The sequence below is a fragment of the Nakaseomyces glabratus genome, chromosome C (assembly GCF_010111755.1).
Source record: "Nakaseomyces glabratus chromosome C, complete sequence".
Lineage (NCBI taxonomy): Eukaryota > Fungi > Ascomycota > Saccharomycetes > Saccharomycetales > Saccharomycetaceae > Nakaseomyces > Nakaseomyces glabratus.
This window is the reverse complement of record NC_088953.1, coordinates 525,258-539,874: the sequence shown is the minus strand read 5'-3', so window position 1 is coordinate 539,874 and position 14,617 is coordinate 525,258. Positions and strand designations below refer to the sequence as shown.

Here is a 14,617-nt window from a genome sequence, read left to right as displayed (position 1 = left end):
TATCTTGTTCAGCAGTTGTGAAATATTTCAGAAGTTGACAAAAGTCTCGATGAGATGGGACTCTTCGTCAACTTTTACCGTTGAACGTGAATATTTTCGTTACGAGGCTATATAGATATTGAGAAGTATAAATATTAAATATTTCTAATTTGAATGATTATCTGGTTCTTGAAGTTGATCATGAATTCTATACTTTGTTGATCTATTTTTTTCTATTCGTCATGTCCCTTGAAGGCAATGATTTTACATTGCTCTTCATAGCCAGGTATCTGGATATAATTGATATTGTTGTTTTCCAAGTCAGTTAGACTGGTATTGTTCTTTACAAAAGTATCAGGTTCCATGACTCCAACAAACACTGTTGAAATGTTACCATCTTGTGCCATTATTCTTTGTAAGCAAGGTAGGTTACCACTCAGCCTGAAAGAGCAAGGCTCCATTGTCGTGAAAATTACTGTACCAGGCGGAACTTTGTCTGTGTTGTGGGTCTCAAAATACTTCTCCAATGCACATTGTTCTGCGTGTGTATTTCCGGGAAGTTCTCTTGAATGGCCTACAGAGAGCACTTCGGTTCCATTGACTAAGACAGCACCAACGCTGAAAGCCGTCTTTGTTGGACCACATTTGTCAGCTTCTTCGATGGCCTGTACCATGTACTTTCTATTTGGAGCTAGAGCCCATTCTGGTAACTCTGTTCTATAGCTCCATTTCTTCTTACCAGTATCTGGGTCGATTTCAGTTGATTCATACTTATATGCATGTAGCCATAAATCCAAGTCGTTTGGACCTGGATCAGTATATAGTGGGATATCGCATACTTCGCATCTATATGAACTCATGACTTCACCTTGAGCGTCTGGATGATACCAACTCTCTGCACATTTCGTCTTTCCGAAAGCATCCAGTTTAAGGACAATTTCTTCATATTTTTTTGAATCAAAATTTGGTCCCCAAACTTCAGTATTGGAATATATGGGGTCATTCGCTATAGGGTGGCCAAGAAATTGAAGATGGACTCGGATCTGATGTGTTCTACCAGTTAATGGTTTGCATTTAACTATACTAGTCTGGCCGTCAAAACTTATCCTCTGAAAGACAGTCTTTGCTGGTTTTGCATCATCTTCATTGGTGTCATCACATATGATATTAAGAGACACTTTCGGATCGTATGACTTTAGAGGTTTCTCTACAGTTATTTCACCGGTAGGAAATTCACCTACAACTCTGGCAATATACTCCTTTGTAACTTCTCTAGTTTTCATTTGGTCTGCCATTTGGTCTGCACCTTCTGGAGTCTTGGCCAAGAACATCAATCCACTTGTTAATCTATCTAATCTATTGCATGGATGTACGCTTCTCTTCATTTGCTTCTCTAGAATCTTAGTAATTGTGTTATAACGATATCTCCCTGTAGGGTGAACCGGTATTCCACCAGGTTTGTCTATGACAAGGATATCGTCATTTTCAAATACAATTTTTATTGGTCTAGAAGTGACTGGAGGTTCATGTCTGTGCATCTTATGGGTGATCATCTCACCATTTCTGAGTATAGTTTCTAAGTTAGCTGGTTTACCATTCACAGAAACGGCTCCTTTAGCAATTGTTTTCCTGTAGTGGTCGGGCTCCTGGTCCCTGAACTCTTGAGTAAATATATCAATAATTTTTCTATCTCTCCATCTTTCCTTGCAGAAAGTCTTGTATTCAAACTCATATGGTTCAACTCTGCGTAATGGGCCATCAATGACAACTGTGTACTCGGGATCAGTAACTTTTTTTCCTTCAGCGCCAGCCTCAGCAACTCGTATCTTAAATCCATTGTCGTCTCTCATCTGATTAGTAGCATCAAATTTCCGTTTCTGTTTTCTAGAATTCTTCAACTTCTGTTCCTCCTTAGCAATCTTGATCTCCCTTTCTAGATGTTGCTCAAATGCACTCGGAGACCGGGATGGGTCAGAACCTTCAATCATAGTTTCACCAATTAACCTTGCTAATACTACAAACTTTAATACTTGTCGACTGCTTCTCGTTGTTTTCACTTTTAATCAGGTCTTTATGAATAATCTTGTCAAATATATTATTTTGCATATTTTTTGCAAAATTTAAGTGATGATTTGTGAGTTTTGCTCTGATGTACTGTTGAAACTAATATAACAAACAATTGGAAGTCATAGATAATGGACAAATCATATTTACTATACGTAGAAACTAGAAAACAGTTATTAGAAGATATGTTTTGATTTCTTCAGTAAGTGTTTTTTGAATTGTGTTGATTTTAAAGTAAATTATAGAAGAAATAAAATAAAATGAGTGCAGCTAAAATGTATACCGGAGTACTACGGCGTAGCCACTCGTATGCCAATAAAGTGTCCGCAAAATACCCTAGCGTCTCATTCAGTGGCTCGAGGAGGCGTATCAGTTCGAGCTCATGCTTATTATCCTTTGTAAGATCAGGCACTTGTATGGCCAGACCCACGGCTTGATGATCTGTGAATTGCATGTGGCGTACTCTTTCTAGAGATTCATAACGAGCCTTGCCCATTGGTAATCCCGATGGGTATTTCTTGTATAGTATTCTGTCACACCATGATGGTATTCTCTTGTTATTGTAGCTGATCATGTCGCCAACTTTGTATTTATAAGTAGGGGGGAATGTTACTGGCTGTTCGTCAAACCCACGGAATATGACATGCTTAGCTCTTAAATGGTTTAACTCCTCATGCTTGCGAAGAGTGGGTTCCCATTCACTAGCTATATGAGCTTTGAAATTTGGGTCATTAACCCTGAAGTTTAAATCACCAAAGACAAATATATGCCCTTTTCTGAATTCTAGATCACTGAAATCACGGTTGCATTGTGTCATAATCCTGTCATAGTCATTGATTCTTGAGGTCATATTATCTTCACCCTCGTTGGCATTCAAATGGCAGCTAATAAATGTGAATGTCTGCAATACTGTACTCTCATTCTTCTTCAATCTGAAACTGTAAGCAGTACCACCTTTCAATGTAGAACCAAACTTCCCACAGTTTGATGTGGTAGAGGCAGAGTCATGGCACTCGATCGTCTCCTTCCCTACAACTAGTACCGCAGTTGCACCTACATAGCTATAGCCCAGTTTCTTATAATTGTTCTGTGGGAACAGCTCATCGAGAATGTCCAGGATATCCTTCAGGATGTCAATCAGAGCGGCCTCCATCCGTATCTTACCGGCACCTTCCCATATTCTGACAAGCTCTTGGAACCCAAATGCATATATATCCTGCGCATTGTTGCTGTTGAATGTTATCAGCTCTTTTAGGATTGCTAATTTCTCCTGTTGATCTCGGAATGGGAAGTCCCTGGCACAGTTCAATGTCACAACAGACACATCCCAGAGTCCATTACTGTCACTATTAGTAGTACTCATGCTAATTGGAGTGCTATTTATAATGGTAAAGACTGAAGATGTGCTCTAATTGTTACAATTGAAGGATGAACTCTTAAAATTATAATTTAAGGGAAACTTTAGTTTGCGATGACCTTGATTAATCGAATTAAGCATGGACCTTTGATGCTGTGTGTGAAAAGTTACAATTAAACTCGGAATCTATAAAGTATCTATAGTATTACTTAAGACTAAATTACATGCATCCATTATCCTCTGGAGTTGATGACATCGGCTGATGTTTTCACTATCAAGTCGTGCAAATCTTTGGGTCCACTAGAGGCAATGACACCCTTGGTCTGCAAAGTACGACCCTTACCGAAATCTAGTGGCAAATTTTCCATAGAGTCAGTGTGGTATCCACCAGCTTCCAATACTATAGTATTTCCGGCAGCGTGGTCCCAGATTTTCTCTCTATAAGACAGTTTAATTGGTAAACGTAGGTAAACGTCAGCTAGACCCAATGCCAAGAGGCAGTATTTGACTTGGGAATCCAAGTGCAGGGAGTTGTTTATGCCCAACTTGGCCTTTATTTGAGATTGTTCGTCATGGGAAGAATGAGATTTCTCAACACCTTCTAAAGAGATCATTTCACTGGTGTCCTTCAATTGTCTTACCTTGATAGGTTTCCAGTCTGGTACTTTGGTAGAACAGGTAGCATAGAACGCACCTTGAGTCTTAATAGCACTGAACAAGTAGCCAAACTCCTTATAACCCGGTAGATCAGAACCACCATACTTTTCCAGGGACAGATTTGGGCAGCCAATGCATCCAACTTGGACAATTCCGTCTATGATCAGTCCTAAACACACGGCAAATTGGTCTCCTCTTAAAAACCCCTTGGTCCCATCGATAGGATCCAAACACCAGAAACGGCCCTTGTTACCACCTTCGTAGTTGCCGCAGTCAATGACTTTACGGACATCATCTAGGGAGCTCAGTGGGTGCTCGTTGCTGGTGAACTGAATTGAGCTGTCGTTGTATTGCTTGTCAAATATCTTGTCGTTCTCCTTAATTTGATGTAGAATCTCAGAGACAAACTCATCGGAAAGACCATCAGATGACTCCTCACCTACAATTTTGTCATCTGGGAAATTAGACTTGATCGCATTGATAATTATAGTCTGCGCAGCAAAATCACCTACCGTTACAGGAGAACTATCACTCTTGGTAATAGTGGTGCTATCCCTGTGGGCAATTACATCAGCCTGAATCCTCCTGGTCAGCAGAGAAGCCTTGCGCACCGCTTGCGTAGCCACTAGTAATTCCCTTTCAAACGCCATTTCTTTTTGATGCCAAATTAAGTGCCGTCTAGACCTGCTCCTCGTAATACAATCCGTATATCTTCCTGTATCAGTCGATGCCTGAGATTGGGCAAAGGAATATGAAGAGACCGTGAGAACTCCTTCCTGCTATTTATATATGACTACTTCTGGCGAGTCCGCAGTTCATCCACACAATTTATGTGTGCATATACTGATTCACGTAGTGTATATCATGTGACATGATTAACTATGCACTATGAAGTAGTAATAGCTATATTTTGAATAGCGTAAGTTTGGTGTATATTCGATTAGAGTCTCTTGATGGTCGTAAAATGCTCAGAAGCCCCTCTATCTTTTAAATATTTGTATATATTTATATGAAATCATTGGGTGTGTAACAACGGATTTTGTTTTGAAAGTAACTGTTTGTTACCTAAACGTATACTGCCAGGGGAATGAGCACGTAGTTGAAAATATGCTTACGATAATAAACATTAGGTAAACACTATATACATAATCTAAACTATACTTGAGTCCTATCTATTTTGAATTTAGCTATGTCACTGCCAAAAGATACGATCAAATAGGCGTATTCGGCTACACCTTTGACGTCGTCTCTGGGACAATAGATGTAATCCATACCGTTGATCTCAAGGAACGGGAAGTCTATATCGTCAATGCCACAGTAAACATTCGTGCTGCCATGCAGTTTCGAGTATATGCATTGGAATTCGTCGTCGTTCTCGGGACCCAATGTATTCCACCCCAAAATGTATTCCTGTCTAAAGGAATGTATGCCTTTATACTTGGTCAATCTTAGCAAGGATATTAGACCTACTTGCGAGGCTACAGCTATACAATTCATCTCTTTGATATGACAGACAAAGTTGATCCTATTGAGAGCCATAATTGTGCCTTTAAAAGAACATAGAGTTATCGACTCTAATGGGAATATTTCATCAGAGGTGTATGACAAAATTAGCATAGGGTGTGTCTTCACTAGATACACCTTCTGTGCAGTAGTCACAAGGAGAAAACCAGAATGGAATTCCTTAAGCTTGTAGCCCATTGGATAATTTCTTGTGTTTGGCTCAATGCAGTTTAATAAGTCATGTACTTTCTTTACGTGATTGTGTATACCCCATTTTCTTTGATTCCCTTCCTGCGCCGATGCCAGTGACAGCGATGGATGCAAAAATTTGTGGTCTTCTGGTATCTCTTCATTTTCTGTGCTGGTTATTTCATTGATATTATAAGGAGCAATATCCTTCCAGGAGCCGCGATATCCAGAATGGAAAACACTCGACGCACATAACACAACATAATCGTTCGAAACTTGAGAAAATGGCTGCGAGAGTTCTTCCAAATCATGCGAGTTATATATGGTTGTCAGATAGTTCCTATTATATTGATATTTTAGCCCATTCTTCTCTCCCCATATTTGACTTTTTTGTCTTACTTTGAACAATTGTGAGAATCCGTCATTTTGTCTCGAGTTCAAGTTATTATCTAAAGTAGTAGAATCCAATACTTTTTCAATCCTTCTTTCTATATCCTCATACAGTGTTTCACTAGACAGCGCAGGAAATGCATAATTAAATCTGACTTTTTCTTTTTGAGCTGACTGAACATCGACCTTATACTGGACTTCGGTGTTGTTATGCAAAAAAAACTCTATGGTACCCCCCGGTGGTATACCCGATATATAATTTGGCAATAAACGAGCTTCTTGGATGAATCCCTCATTATCAAATGTTGTAAATCGCAGCTTCACTGGTAAATTTACCATGCCATATCTACAACTTAACTCTAACTGAGATACTGGCACTTTTACTTGTGTAGTCAGTGCCCCGATACCAAATGATTTCGTCTTATAACAATTAGAAGGGGAATTTCCTAGGATTTGACTATCTTGGCACATTGAAGATAAAGTCGATACCTTTGAAACTTTCTGATAATTCAGATTTAAAAATTCATAAGCGCTAACTTCCATAAAGTCCGCTGAAGTTAACGGTGTTACTGTCCAACAAAACTCGCCAAAAAATTGGGTGTCTTTCATACTGACGTCTATATCATTGTTTGTTTGATCGAATTTTATAGCTAGAGATGTCAAATTACCAAATATAGATGCATATACCAGCAGAAGACTACCATCTGTATTTGTTTCACCAGGAATAAATGAAAGACAAGGCACATTGTGCACTGTTATTACTTCCTTACAATGTACGGGTCCTACTACCACATTATCTTCATCATACGAAATTACAAATAAGCTTATACCTGGACCGTTATGCCCAAGAGCTATGTAGGTTCTACCATCATAATCGATTGAATCTGCACTCCAACAGCTTACCGGTGTTCGTAGTACCATATACGGAGCTATTTCAATCCTACTTGTACCATGTTTGTTATCCTCAATGAACATAACTATTGTTGCCAGTGAGTAGAATAGAACTATCCCAGAATCACAGCACAGACATAGATAAAAACCACCTTTGATTTCCAATATTTTCATATAATTGATAGTCACATCCATCAAATTTGTGGATATGAAAGCATCTGGAATTTTTAATTGCTCAGTCATTGTAGTCTCATCGATATGCGCACTCCAATCGCTCAATTTCAGATAAAATAGCTTTGAGGCTGCTGTTAAACATGCTCTATTATGTATTTCAACTGTTGAGGATCTACCGATAATGATATAGTCTCCAAATATCTGCATCAAGTTATTCTTAAAACCGAAACCTTCCACAGATTTCCTTGACACGTATTTTCTAACAGTAAAGTTCACGCATAGTTTCATATCCGACGGCAGCAAGTTATCTGCTGGCTGGTGGGACTTCCAATTCGACCATACTGGCTCCCTTGTATCTCTATCACGCTTGACATTGGCAATGAACTCATCCTGCGAGTCGGTAAGCTCGTTATCTGCCTCAATTTCAGACACTTTCTTTGCCAAATAAGGCTCTATATGGGGAAGCAGATCAGACCCTTGGTTATTGTAGCATTGATAATACCGATCTATTGACACTATATCCTCAGTTAATGGAGTACCAATGCTTTGAAAGACCTCGTAGTCATAACACTCGCTTGGTGTGTCAAGCTTCTTTCGTATTCGCCTAGAGAGTAGCCATATTTGATAGGCTTGCTCATCCATCCTGCATCTAGAGCAATTTAGTTATAATAGTCCTGCTATGACATTAGTTATAGGCAACCGGGTCGTATTTATGAAATGGCACCTCTATATGCCTCATCACAATCTCATACTATTTTGCTGTGCTTTCGGATCGTGAGTACCTTAATTCACCAGAGATAAGTCAGAAGTGATGTGCGATGGGTCCATCGATAACCCCAGACAATAGTTTGTGGTATAATATAGTACTAAATACTGTATTCAGTTTTATTTAACTTTGTATCAATGCTATTATACTTAGGAGATAACTGCAAACGCTCGCGGTGGGTGTATCAGATAATGCAGTTTATAACTGATTGTACCTGAGCATTTTCAATAACGTATTTCGTAGGAACCAGATTTTGATACGTAACGGATCCATTTGACAGTTTTGTATCTCTCAGACTCCTTGATAGTAAAGTACCGCACCACCAATCCTGAGTTGCTAAACATCATGATCTCGAAATCCAGTGATATTGGTGGTTTTTGCCATTGTTGGATGTTCAATCTTGGTGCATCTTTAGATGTGATGGTCACCGCACTCAAAGTATTCTCTGTCAGACCATTGTATTTATTGAATGTCCACAACATTGCCTTCTCTTCTGGAGCAAATTTGCAGGAGCCATTGGATACGTCAATCTTACAGTCCAGCGTTTCCGGTGGGACAGGAATTTTCATGGTTACGTTCTTTGCGGTAAGCTTGCTTGGGAATAAAGACTTCAAAGTGATTCTATACTCGACTGCAGTTCCAGAGGAAGAATATGTAACTATGGGGCTGACTTTGAATGGCAAGTTAATATTACTTCTCACATGGTACTTCATTAACTCCATTGATCCATCCGGTGGAACAAATTTTATTATTCTATCCTTATCGAACTTCTCCAAAGAGACACATTGGTGGAATTTGCAATCCTCTAGTAAAACCGATCCAGCAGCTGCCTTTGGAATTGCCTTCTTGTTCTTAATATAGTCAAACGAATCACCGTAGTCATCGTTCTTCACACTCAAAGAATCGTTTAACCCAAATTGACACACGGGTGTACCGCTAAGATGTGTCACCAGATCAATTGTTCCATCCACGTAGGACTTTAGGATAGACCCCTCCTTTGATACCAAGATACTGATCTTCTCATTGACATAGAGGAAAATCTCATTCTTCTTATGTGATATGCCCTTAGGTCTCCAGGGTAATTCTCCTGCCATATTGAACGCCCCACTGCTATTGTTGCTGGATTCTTGATTTAAGAAGCTACTGGTACGTCGTAGGAATTTCGGGATCTTAGGCAAAGTAGAGTTCTTGTTCTGCACAGAAATGGCAAAATTCTCTATTGTCTCCTTTGAAGGTTTCACAGACATCTTCTTGATCACCGTGGCAGGATCAGTATCCATTGGCGTGCCGTTTTCACCCAACATAACGTCCAAGAGCTCATAGCACACCATAAACTCTTCCTTCAAAAACTCCTCGTTGTTCAGCCCGTACAGCTCCAGCATGTGGTCAAACTTGTACAAAAACTCCCACACTGCACCGCAATTGATGTTGCTCCGAGTCACAGACACAAGCCACAAATCATCGCCGTGAACATTGGACCGTATATGCTGGAAAGTGGTAGACCCCAGCGTTAGAATCGGAGACCGCACATCCAGATTATTAATCACTTGAATGCGGAATATGTCAGAGATGGACCGCTTCAAGTTGTTCTTGAAGAACTTCGACACTATCAACTCCCCTCTGCTGGAAAAAACAAGCACTGCACTGATCATCGGCGGCTACCTCTCGTTACAGGCTTACGAATTGACCCTATCCACCACCGATCTCCAGGAACTGAGCGTGTTTGATATAGCTACTGTCTATTGTCTATTTGCCATTTGCATGCGTATTGGTGTTCTGATCCGGTTTGATATGACACGTGATTTTTCACTTGCCAAAAAAAAAATTTGCGATGAGCTTGACGAATAGGCATCGATGGTTTTGGGATATTAGGTAGCCTGGAGTGTTGGTAATAGTTGTTAAAGCGTTATTATCTGTTTTATTTGTGAGTAGTTGGTAGTCTCTTTACTGGCCTCGAGTTTTGGCGTTTGTCTCTACAGAAATTTGAAGCAGTATCAGAGGTTAACGGGAGCATACGTTGCTTTTCAGTCTACTAATCACACAATAATTTTGCTATAGTGCCTAATCCCCGAACCAGCGATGAGTAATATTGTTATATTTGGTGGTGACTCTCACCCAGATCTTGTGAAAAGGATATGTGAGAATCTGGACATTGAGCCCGCTAAGGTGACTCTGGGAAAGTTTTCCAACGGTGAGACCAGTGTTCAATTGGGATCATCTGTGCGTGAGAAGGATGTATACGTCATTCAGAGTGGCTGTGGTCATGTTAACGATACATTTCTACAACTTCTGATCCTAATCAGTGCTTGTAAATCGTCCTCTGCATCTAGAGTTACTGCTGTGATGCCTTACTTCTGTTACTCCAGACAACCGGATATTCCTTACACTGTCAAAGGTGCTCCAATTATATCTAACCCAAAGGAGAGTAATCCAACTGACTCTCGTCCAGGTACCCCTGGCTTCAAGCTAATGACTCAAAAACCAGGTTCTGAGTCTCCTTTCAAATCATTGGACACCGCCATACGATCCACTATTCATATGGAGAATCCACAACCTATGAGGAAACCAGCTCCACCAACTCCTCAAATGTCTCAATCACGTATTCCAGTTATTCCAGGTGGTAAAGCTCAACCACCATCTGGCTCTTCCAATGATGCGGGTGAGATGTTCAACGCTCAAAATGCTGGTTATAAACTTTGGGTGGTCCAAGCCGGTACCTTAATCGCCAACCTGCTCACTGCTGCTGGTGCAGACCACGTTATTACAATGGATTTACATGACCCACAATTTCCAGGCTTTTTTGACATCCCAGTCGACAATCTTTATTGTAAACCAATTGTGCAAGGTTATATCAAGCATGAAATACCCGACTACAAGGACGCCGTTATTGTTTCCCCCGATGCCGGTGGTGCTAAAAGAGCCACAGCTATTGCTGATGCTCTAGAGCTATCATTTGCCCTAATCCACAAAGAAAGAAGATCACAATTATTGAAGGGCCCACCGGATGCTTCTTTGTCGTCTGGTGGTGGTGTACCATTATCACCAAAGCCATTGGTTGCTAACCTGAACAACGCTTCAATTGCTGGACCAAGTTCTACTGAAATGAGACGTTCTTCATCCAGTGCATCTATACATTCTAATGCTTCTCAGTCTTCCGCCTCTAAATACATTCAAACTACCATGCTTGTTGGTGACGTTAGAGATAAGGTATGTATTATCATTGATGACTTGGTAGATACATCATACACTATTAATCGTGCCGCTAAACTACTGAAAGATCAAGGTGCGAAGAAAGTTTATGCAATTATTACACATGGTATATTTTCCGGTGACGCACTAACAAGAATCCGCTCAAGTAAGATTGACAAGCTTGTAATTTCTAACTCTGTTCCACAAGATAGAACAGTGAGCATATTAGGTAAAGACCGTGTTGATGTTATCGATGTATCCAAGGTATTTGGTGAGGCCATCAGAAGAATCCATAATGGTGAATCCATCTCGATGTTATTCGAACACGGATGGTAAAGTATCGCTTCATATCATGTAAAATAGAAACGAAAAATTAATTAATAATATTAAAGTTACTGCTATAGTATTAACTTTCAAATTATTATTTTAAATGTATGCTGAAACACAATTAAGGATATTTTCTAAGAGCAAGTTATATATTTATATGTAGGTTTGTATTTAAGTTTTAGTATGCATATATGATTCTTATGAAATGTAATGATCCACCATGATAACAGTAAGGTGGTTAGGATTATTTCTTAATTTAGAGTTGTCCTTCATCGAATCACTTCTTGCTTCTTCTTTTCTTTTTCTTGCTCTTCTTCTTCTTCTTACCATTATCACTGACAGGAGTAGATGATCTAGACTTCTCATCATGGTCAGCTAGGAGTAAATCAGTCGAAGAATTCATCTTTGATATGTCATGCTGTATTTCATGATTATCGTGGTAAACACTTTGATCATCCTCGATAATAGTTTTTGCAACACCTTTAACAGTGATGACACTTTCGACAATACCATTGGCAGTTGATTGATAAGAAGATGAAATAAGAACATTCTTTGCAGAGTCTTCTGTGCCATTCTCATTAGGATCATGAGTAGTGGTTGAAGATGTGATCCTTATCGGTTTACCACTAGATTGTGTATAATCTATTGCCTTATGAGATAAGTTGGCATGCTCCTGTAATAACTGCTGTTCACCTTGTGAAAGCCGTCTATTTTCACCTTGTTGTTCATTTAATCTCAAATGTTCGTTGCTGTAATCTTTATTACTAGGAGATATTAATTCCCCTGGTGGTAGCTTCTTGATAGTAACAAAAGATTTCTTGATATCCAATGGGTTTGATGCTAGGTTTGAAGGAGCTAACTGAAGTTGCGAACCATTTGGCAGATTTGGTGGGTGAGAGTGATTTACTGGCTTATGCTCATTAATGGAAGAGTAATTGTTTAATTTTGAATTGAGTAAAGGCACACACGAGTCCTTACTAGATGTAGTGTATAAGTGATGTAGGTAGGACGTAACATGTCTTTTACTCAATGGACCAGGTTGTTCTCTCATGATATGCTGGTGTATGTCTACAAAGACATCCGATTCATCCACTATTTCTTCACCGATCAACTCTTCAATTACATCTTCTAAAGTAACTACACCAATAGAACCATTAGACGATCCTGGGCGTTCGCTAACAATACACATATGCGACTTACCCTCCTGGAAGTAGTTTAAAATATTCAGGCATGAAGTGTTTGGAGATGTTTCAGGTAATGTAGCTAGGGGGAAACTTGAAATTGGCAATGCATCTTCTGGGTCATAAGAGATCAAAATTCTTACGATTAGCATACCGATGAAATTCATGGGTTCGTTTGGTAAGTGGATGGGGATACGTGAGAAACCTGAGTTGAAGATCTCCTCTATAGTTTTCTCATCTAGAATCTTGTCTGCACTTAGTGTGAAGACATTCTCAATTGGTGTCATGATCTCTTTGACTTTCTTATCTTTCAAGTCCAAGACTGCGGAGATGATGGTGACTTCATCTGTAGTTAATCTTTCTACACCCATGGTCTGGTGTAGTGTGACCAGTGTCTTTAGGCCCGATTTCTTGTATACCGTGCCATGGTCTTCACCAAGAATGTAGTCTAGCAAAAGAGCAATTGGGTATGCTACTGGGTACATCAGGTACATGAGGACGAGCACAAAAGGTGCAAAGAATGCGCCGACTTCGAGCCCGTACTTGACACATATGCTCTGGGGAATGATTTCGCCGAAGACCACGATGAGGATAGTGGAGGATATGACGGCCTGCCACCCGCCGTTCAGGCACCTATCGAGGACAATTGGCAAAGTTTCATTAGTGATGACATTTGAGAGCAGCAGTGTCACCAGCACCCAGTGCTTACCTCTGGAGATTAAGCGGAGGACCTTTCCAGAGAGTTGTTTCTCCTTCTGGGTACCGGAAGTGTTGATGACCGTCAGGTATATCTCGTCCTGGCCCATGAGACCCAGGGTCAGACCTGCGAAGACACCGCCGAGGACAACCAGGAACATGGAGACAACACCGTAGTAGACCAGATCGGACTCAGACTCGTGGTGCTCTTGCTCTAGGGCGTGCGGGTTATTCAGCAACGGGAGAGCCCTCCCATACCGCAGCAGCAATGGCAAGTACCTTATACTGGAGTAAGCCACCGAGTTCATTGAAAGTATGATTGAGGTTTTGACAGGTTGTGAGGTTCTTGTGAAGTGGATGTGAAGTGCGAATTGACAAGCTCTAATATATTGATATATAATTTGGCAAGGATCCGGCCGTAGTACTGGGTGATGCGCACCTCGTGGGATCGTCGTGGGGGGAACTTAAGACCACAGCTCATACCAAGTGCCATGGCAGTACATGCTAGGCCCTACCAGTATTAGCCTATAGTTTTAATAGTATAGTATTTGCAGGTTGTCGTTTGTATTAATGATGCGACAGGTGTGCAGAGCTGGACTGGTACTATGAGCTGGTATACATATTACTACAAACGAATAAAATCACATGGTTACACCATATAAAGCAATTGCTTATAGCGCCGGTGTGCCATAACACTGGTCACACTGGCATAGATTTACCACAAATAATCAGATCAAAAGATAAGATCACCCCAGATGAGGTAAACTTGATGCCAAGCTGCACTAGGTTTTGAACTACTGTCAGATGAGAAGTATGTGCACCTGAAATGGAAGGTTGAAATTAGGAAACAGTGACTTGGCAGAACACAATGTACTGATTTAGTCCGAAGGATTGACAACTTTCACAGAGATGGTTTAATACCATGTATTTATAGCAGAATTTAGACTTGTAAGATTCTGTCTGGCTGTATTGTACCGGATTGACAACAGCGTATACAGGAAATACTACAATACACACCAACAGAGTTCATTAAATAGTTATAAAATTGGTACCTCGTGAGGGAGCACCAGTAAGTGCCGTCTGTCCTGGCTGGAATGTAGTCACTGGACTATGAATTTGGGATAAAGTGACTGGACTATGAAATCACCATGTATTGTACTAACAACTTCACGGTTCTTTCGCTTGGGACAACTAAGGTTTGGTTACCCAATAGCAGTTACAAGCCAGTATATTTGATAGTATATATAGATGTGA

At 40.2% G+C, this 14,617-nt stretch overlaps 7 protein-coding genes across 7 annotated transcripts; 1 reads left to right on the top strand and 6 right to left on the bottom strand.

Moving 5' to 3' along the window:
• Positions 1–212: 212 nt before the first annotated feature.
• Positions 213–1,967, bottom strand: RIB2 (bifunctional DRAP deaminase/tRNA pseudouridine synthase RIB2; the record flags this gene model as incomplete). Its single annotated transcript, XM_445404.1, has 1 exon — positions 213–1,967. The coding sequence occupies one exon, from the start codon at positions 1,965–1,967 to the stop codon at positions 213–215; it is 1,755 nt and encodes a 584-aa protein (XP_445404.1).
• Positions 1,968–2,272: 305 nt separating this feature from the next.
• On the bottom strand, positions 2,273–3,406 carry INP54 (phosphoinositide 5-phosphatase INP54; the record flags this gene model as incomplete). The annotated part of the gene is made up of 1 exon (XM_445403.1): positions 2,273–3,406. One exon carries the CDS (start codon positions 3,404–3,406, stop codon positions 2,273–2,275), a length of 1,134 nt encoding a protein of 377 aa, XP_445403.1.
• Positions 3,407–3,633: 227 nt separating this feature from the next.
• MET22 (3'(2'),5'-bisphosphate nucleotidase) lies at positions 3,634–4,707 on the bottom strand (the record flags this gene model as incomplete). Its single annotated transcript, XM_445402.1, has 1 exon — positions 3,634–4,707. One exon carries the CDS (start codon positions 4,705–4,707, stop codon positions 3,634–3,636), a length of 1,074 nt encoding a protein of 357 aa, XP_445402.1.
• Positions 4,708–5,212: 505 nt separating this feature from the next.
• Positions 5,213–7,846, bottom strand: CRT10 (Crt10p; the record flags this gene model as incomplete). Its single annotated transcript, XM_445401.1, has 1 exon — positions 5,213–7,846. One exon carries the CDS (start codon positions 7,844–7,846, stop codon positions 5,213–5,215), a length of 2,634 nt encoding a protein of 877 aa, XP_445401.1.
• A 348-nt stretch (positions 7,847–8,194) lies between these two features.
• APM4 (Apm4p) lies at positions 8,195–9,622 on the bottom strand (the record flags this gene model as incomplete). The annotated part of the gene is made up of 1 exon (XM_445400.1): positions 8,195–9,622. The coding sequence occupies one exon, from the start codon at positions 9,620–9,622 to the stop codon at positions 8,195–8,197; it is 1,428 nt and encodes a 475-aa protein (XP_445400.1).
• A 427-nt stretch (positions 9,623–10,049) lies between these two features.
• On the top strand, positions 10,050–11,495 carry PRS5 (ribose phosphate diphosphokinase subunit PRS5; the record flags this gene model as incomplete). Its single annotated transcript, XM_445399.1, has 1 exon — positions 10,050–11,495. One exon carries the CDS (start codon positions 10,050–10,052, stop codon positions 11,493–11,495), a length of 1,446 nt encoding a protein of 481 aa, XP_445399.1.
• Positions 11,496–11,763: 268 nt separating this feature from the next.
• MAM3 (Mam3p) lies at positions 11,764–13,671 on the bottom strand (the record flags this gene model as incomplete). Its single annotated transcript, XM_445398.1, has 1 exon — positions 11,764–13,671. The coding sequence occupies one exon, from the start codon at positions 13,669–13,671 to the stop codon at positions 11,764–11,766; it is 1,908 nt and encodes a 635-aa protein (XP_445398.1).
• Between the last annotated feature and the right edge of the window lie 946 nt (positions 13,672–14,617).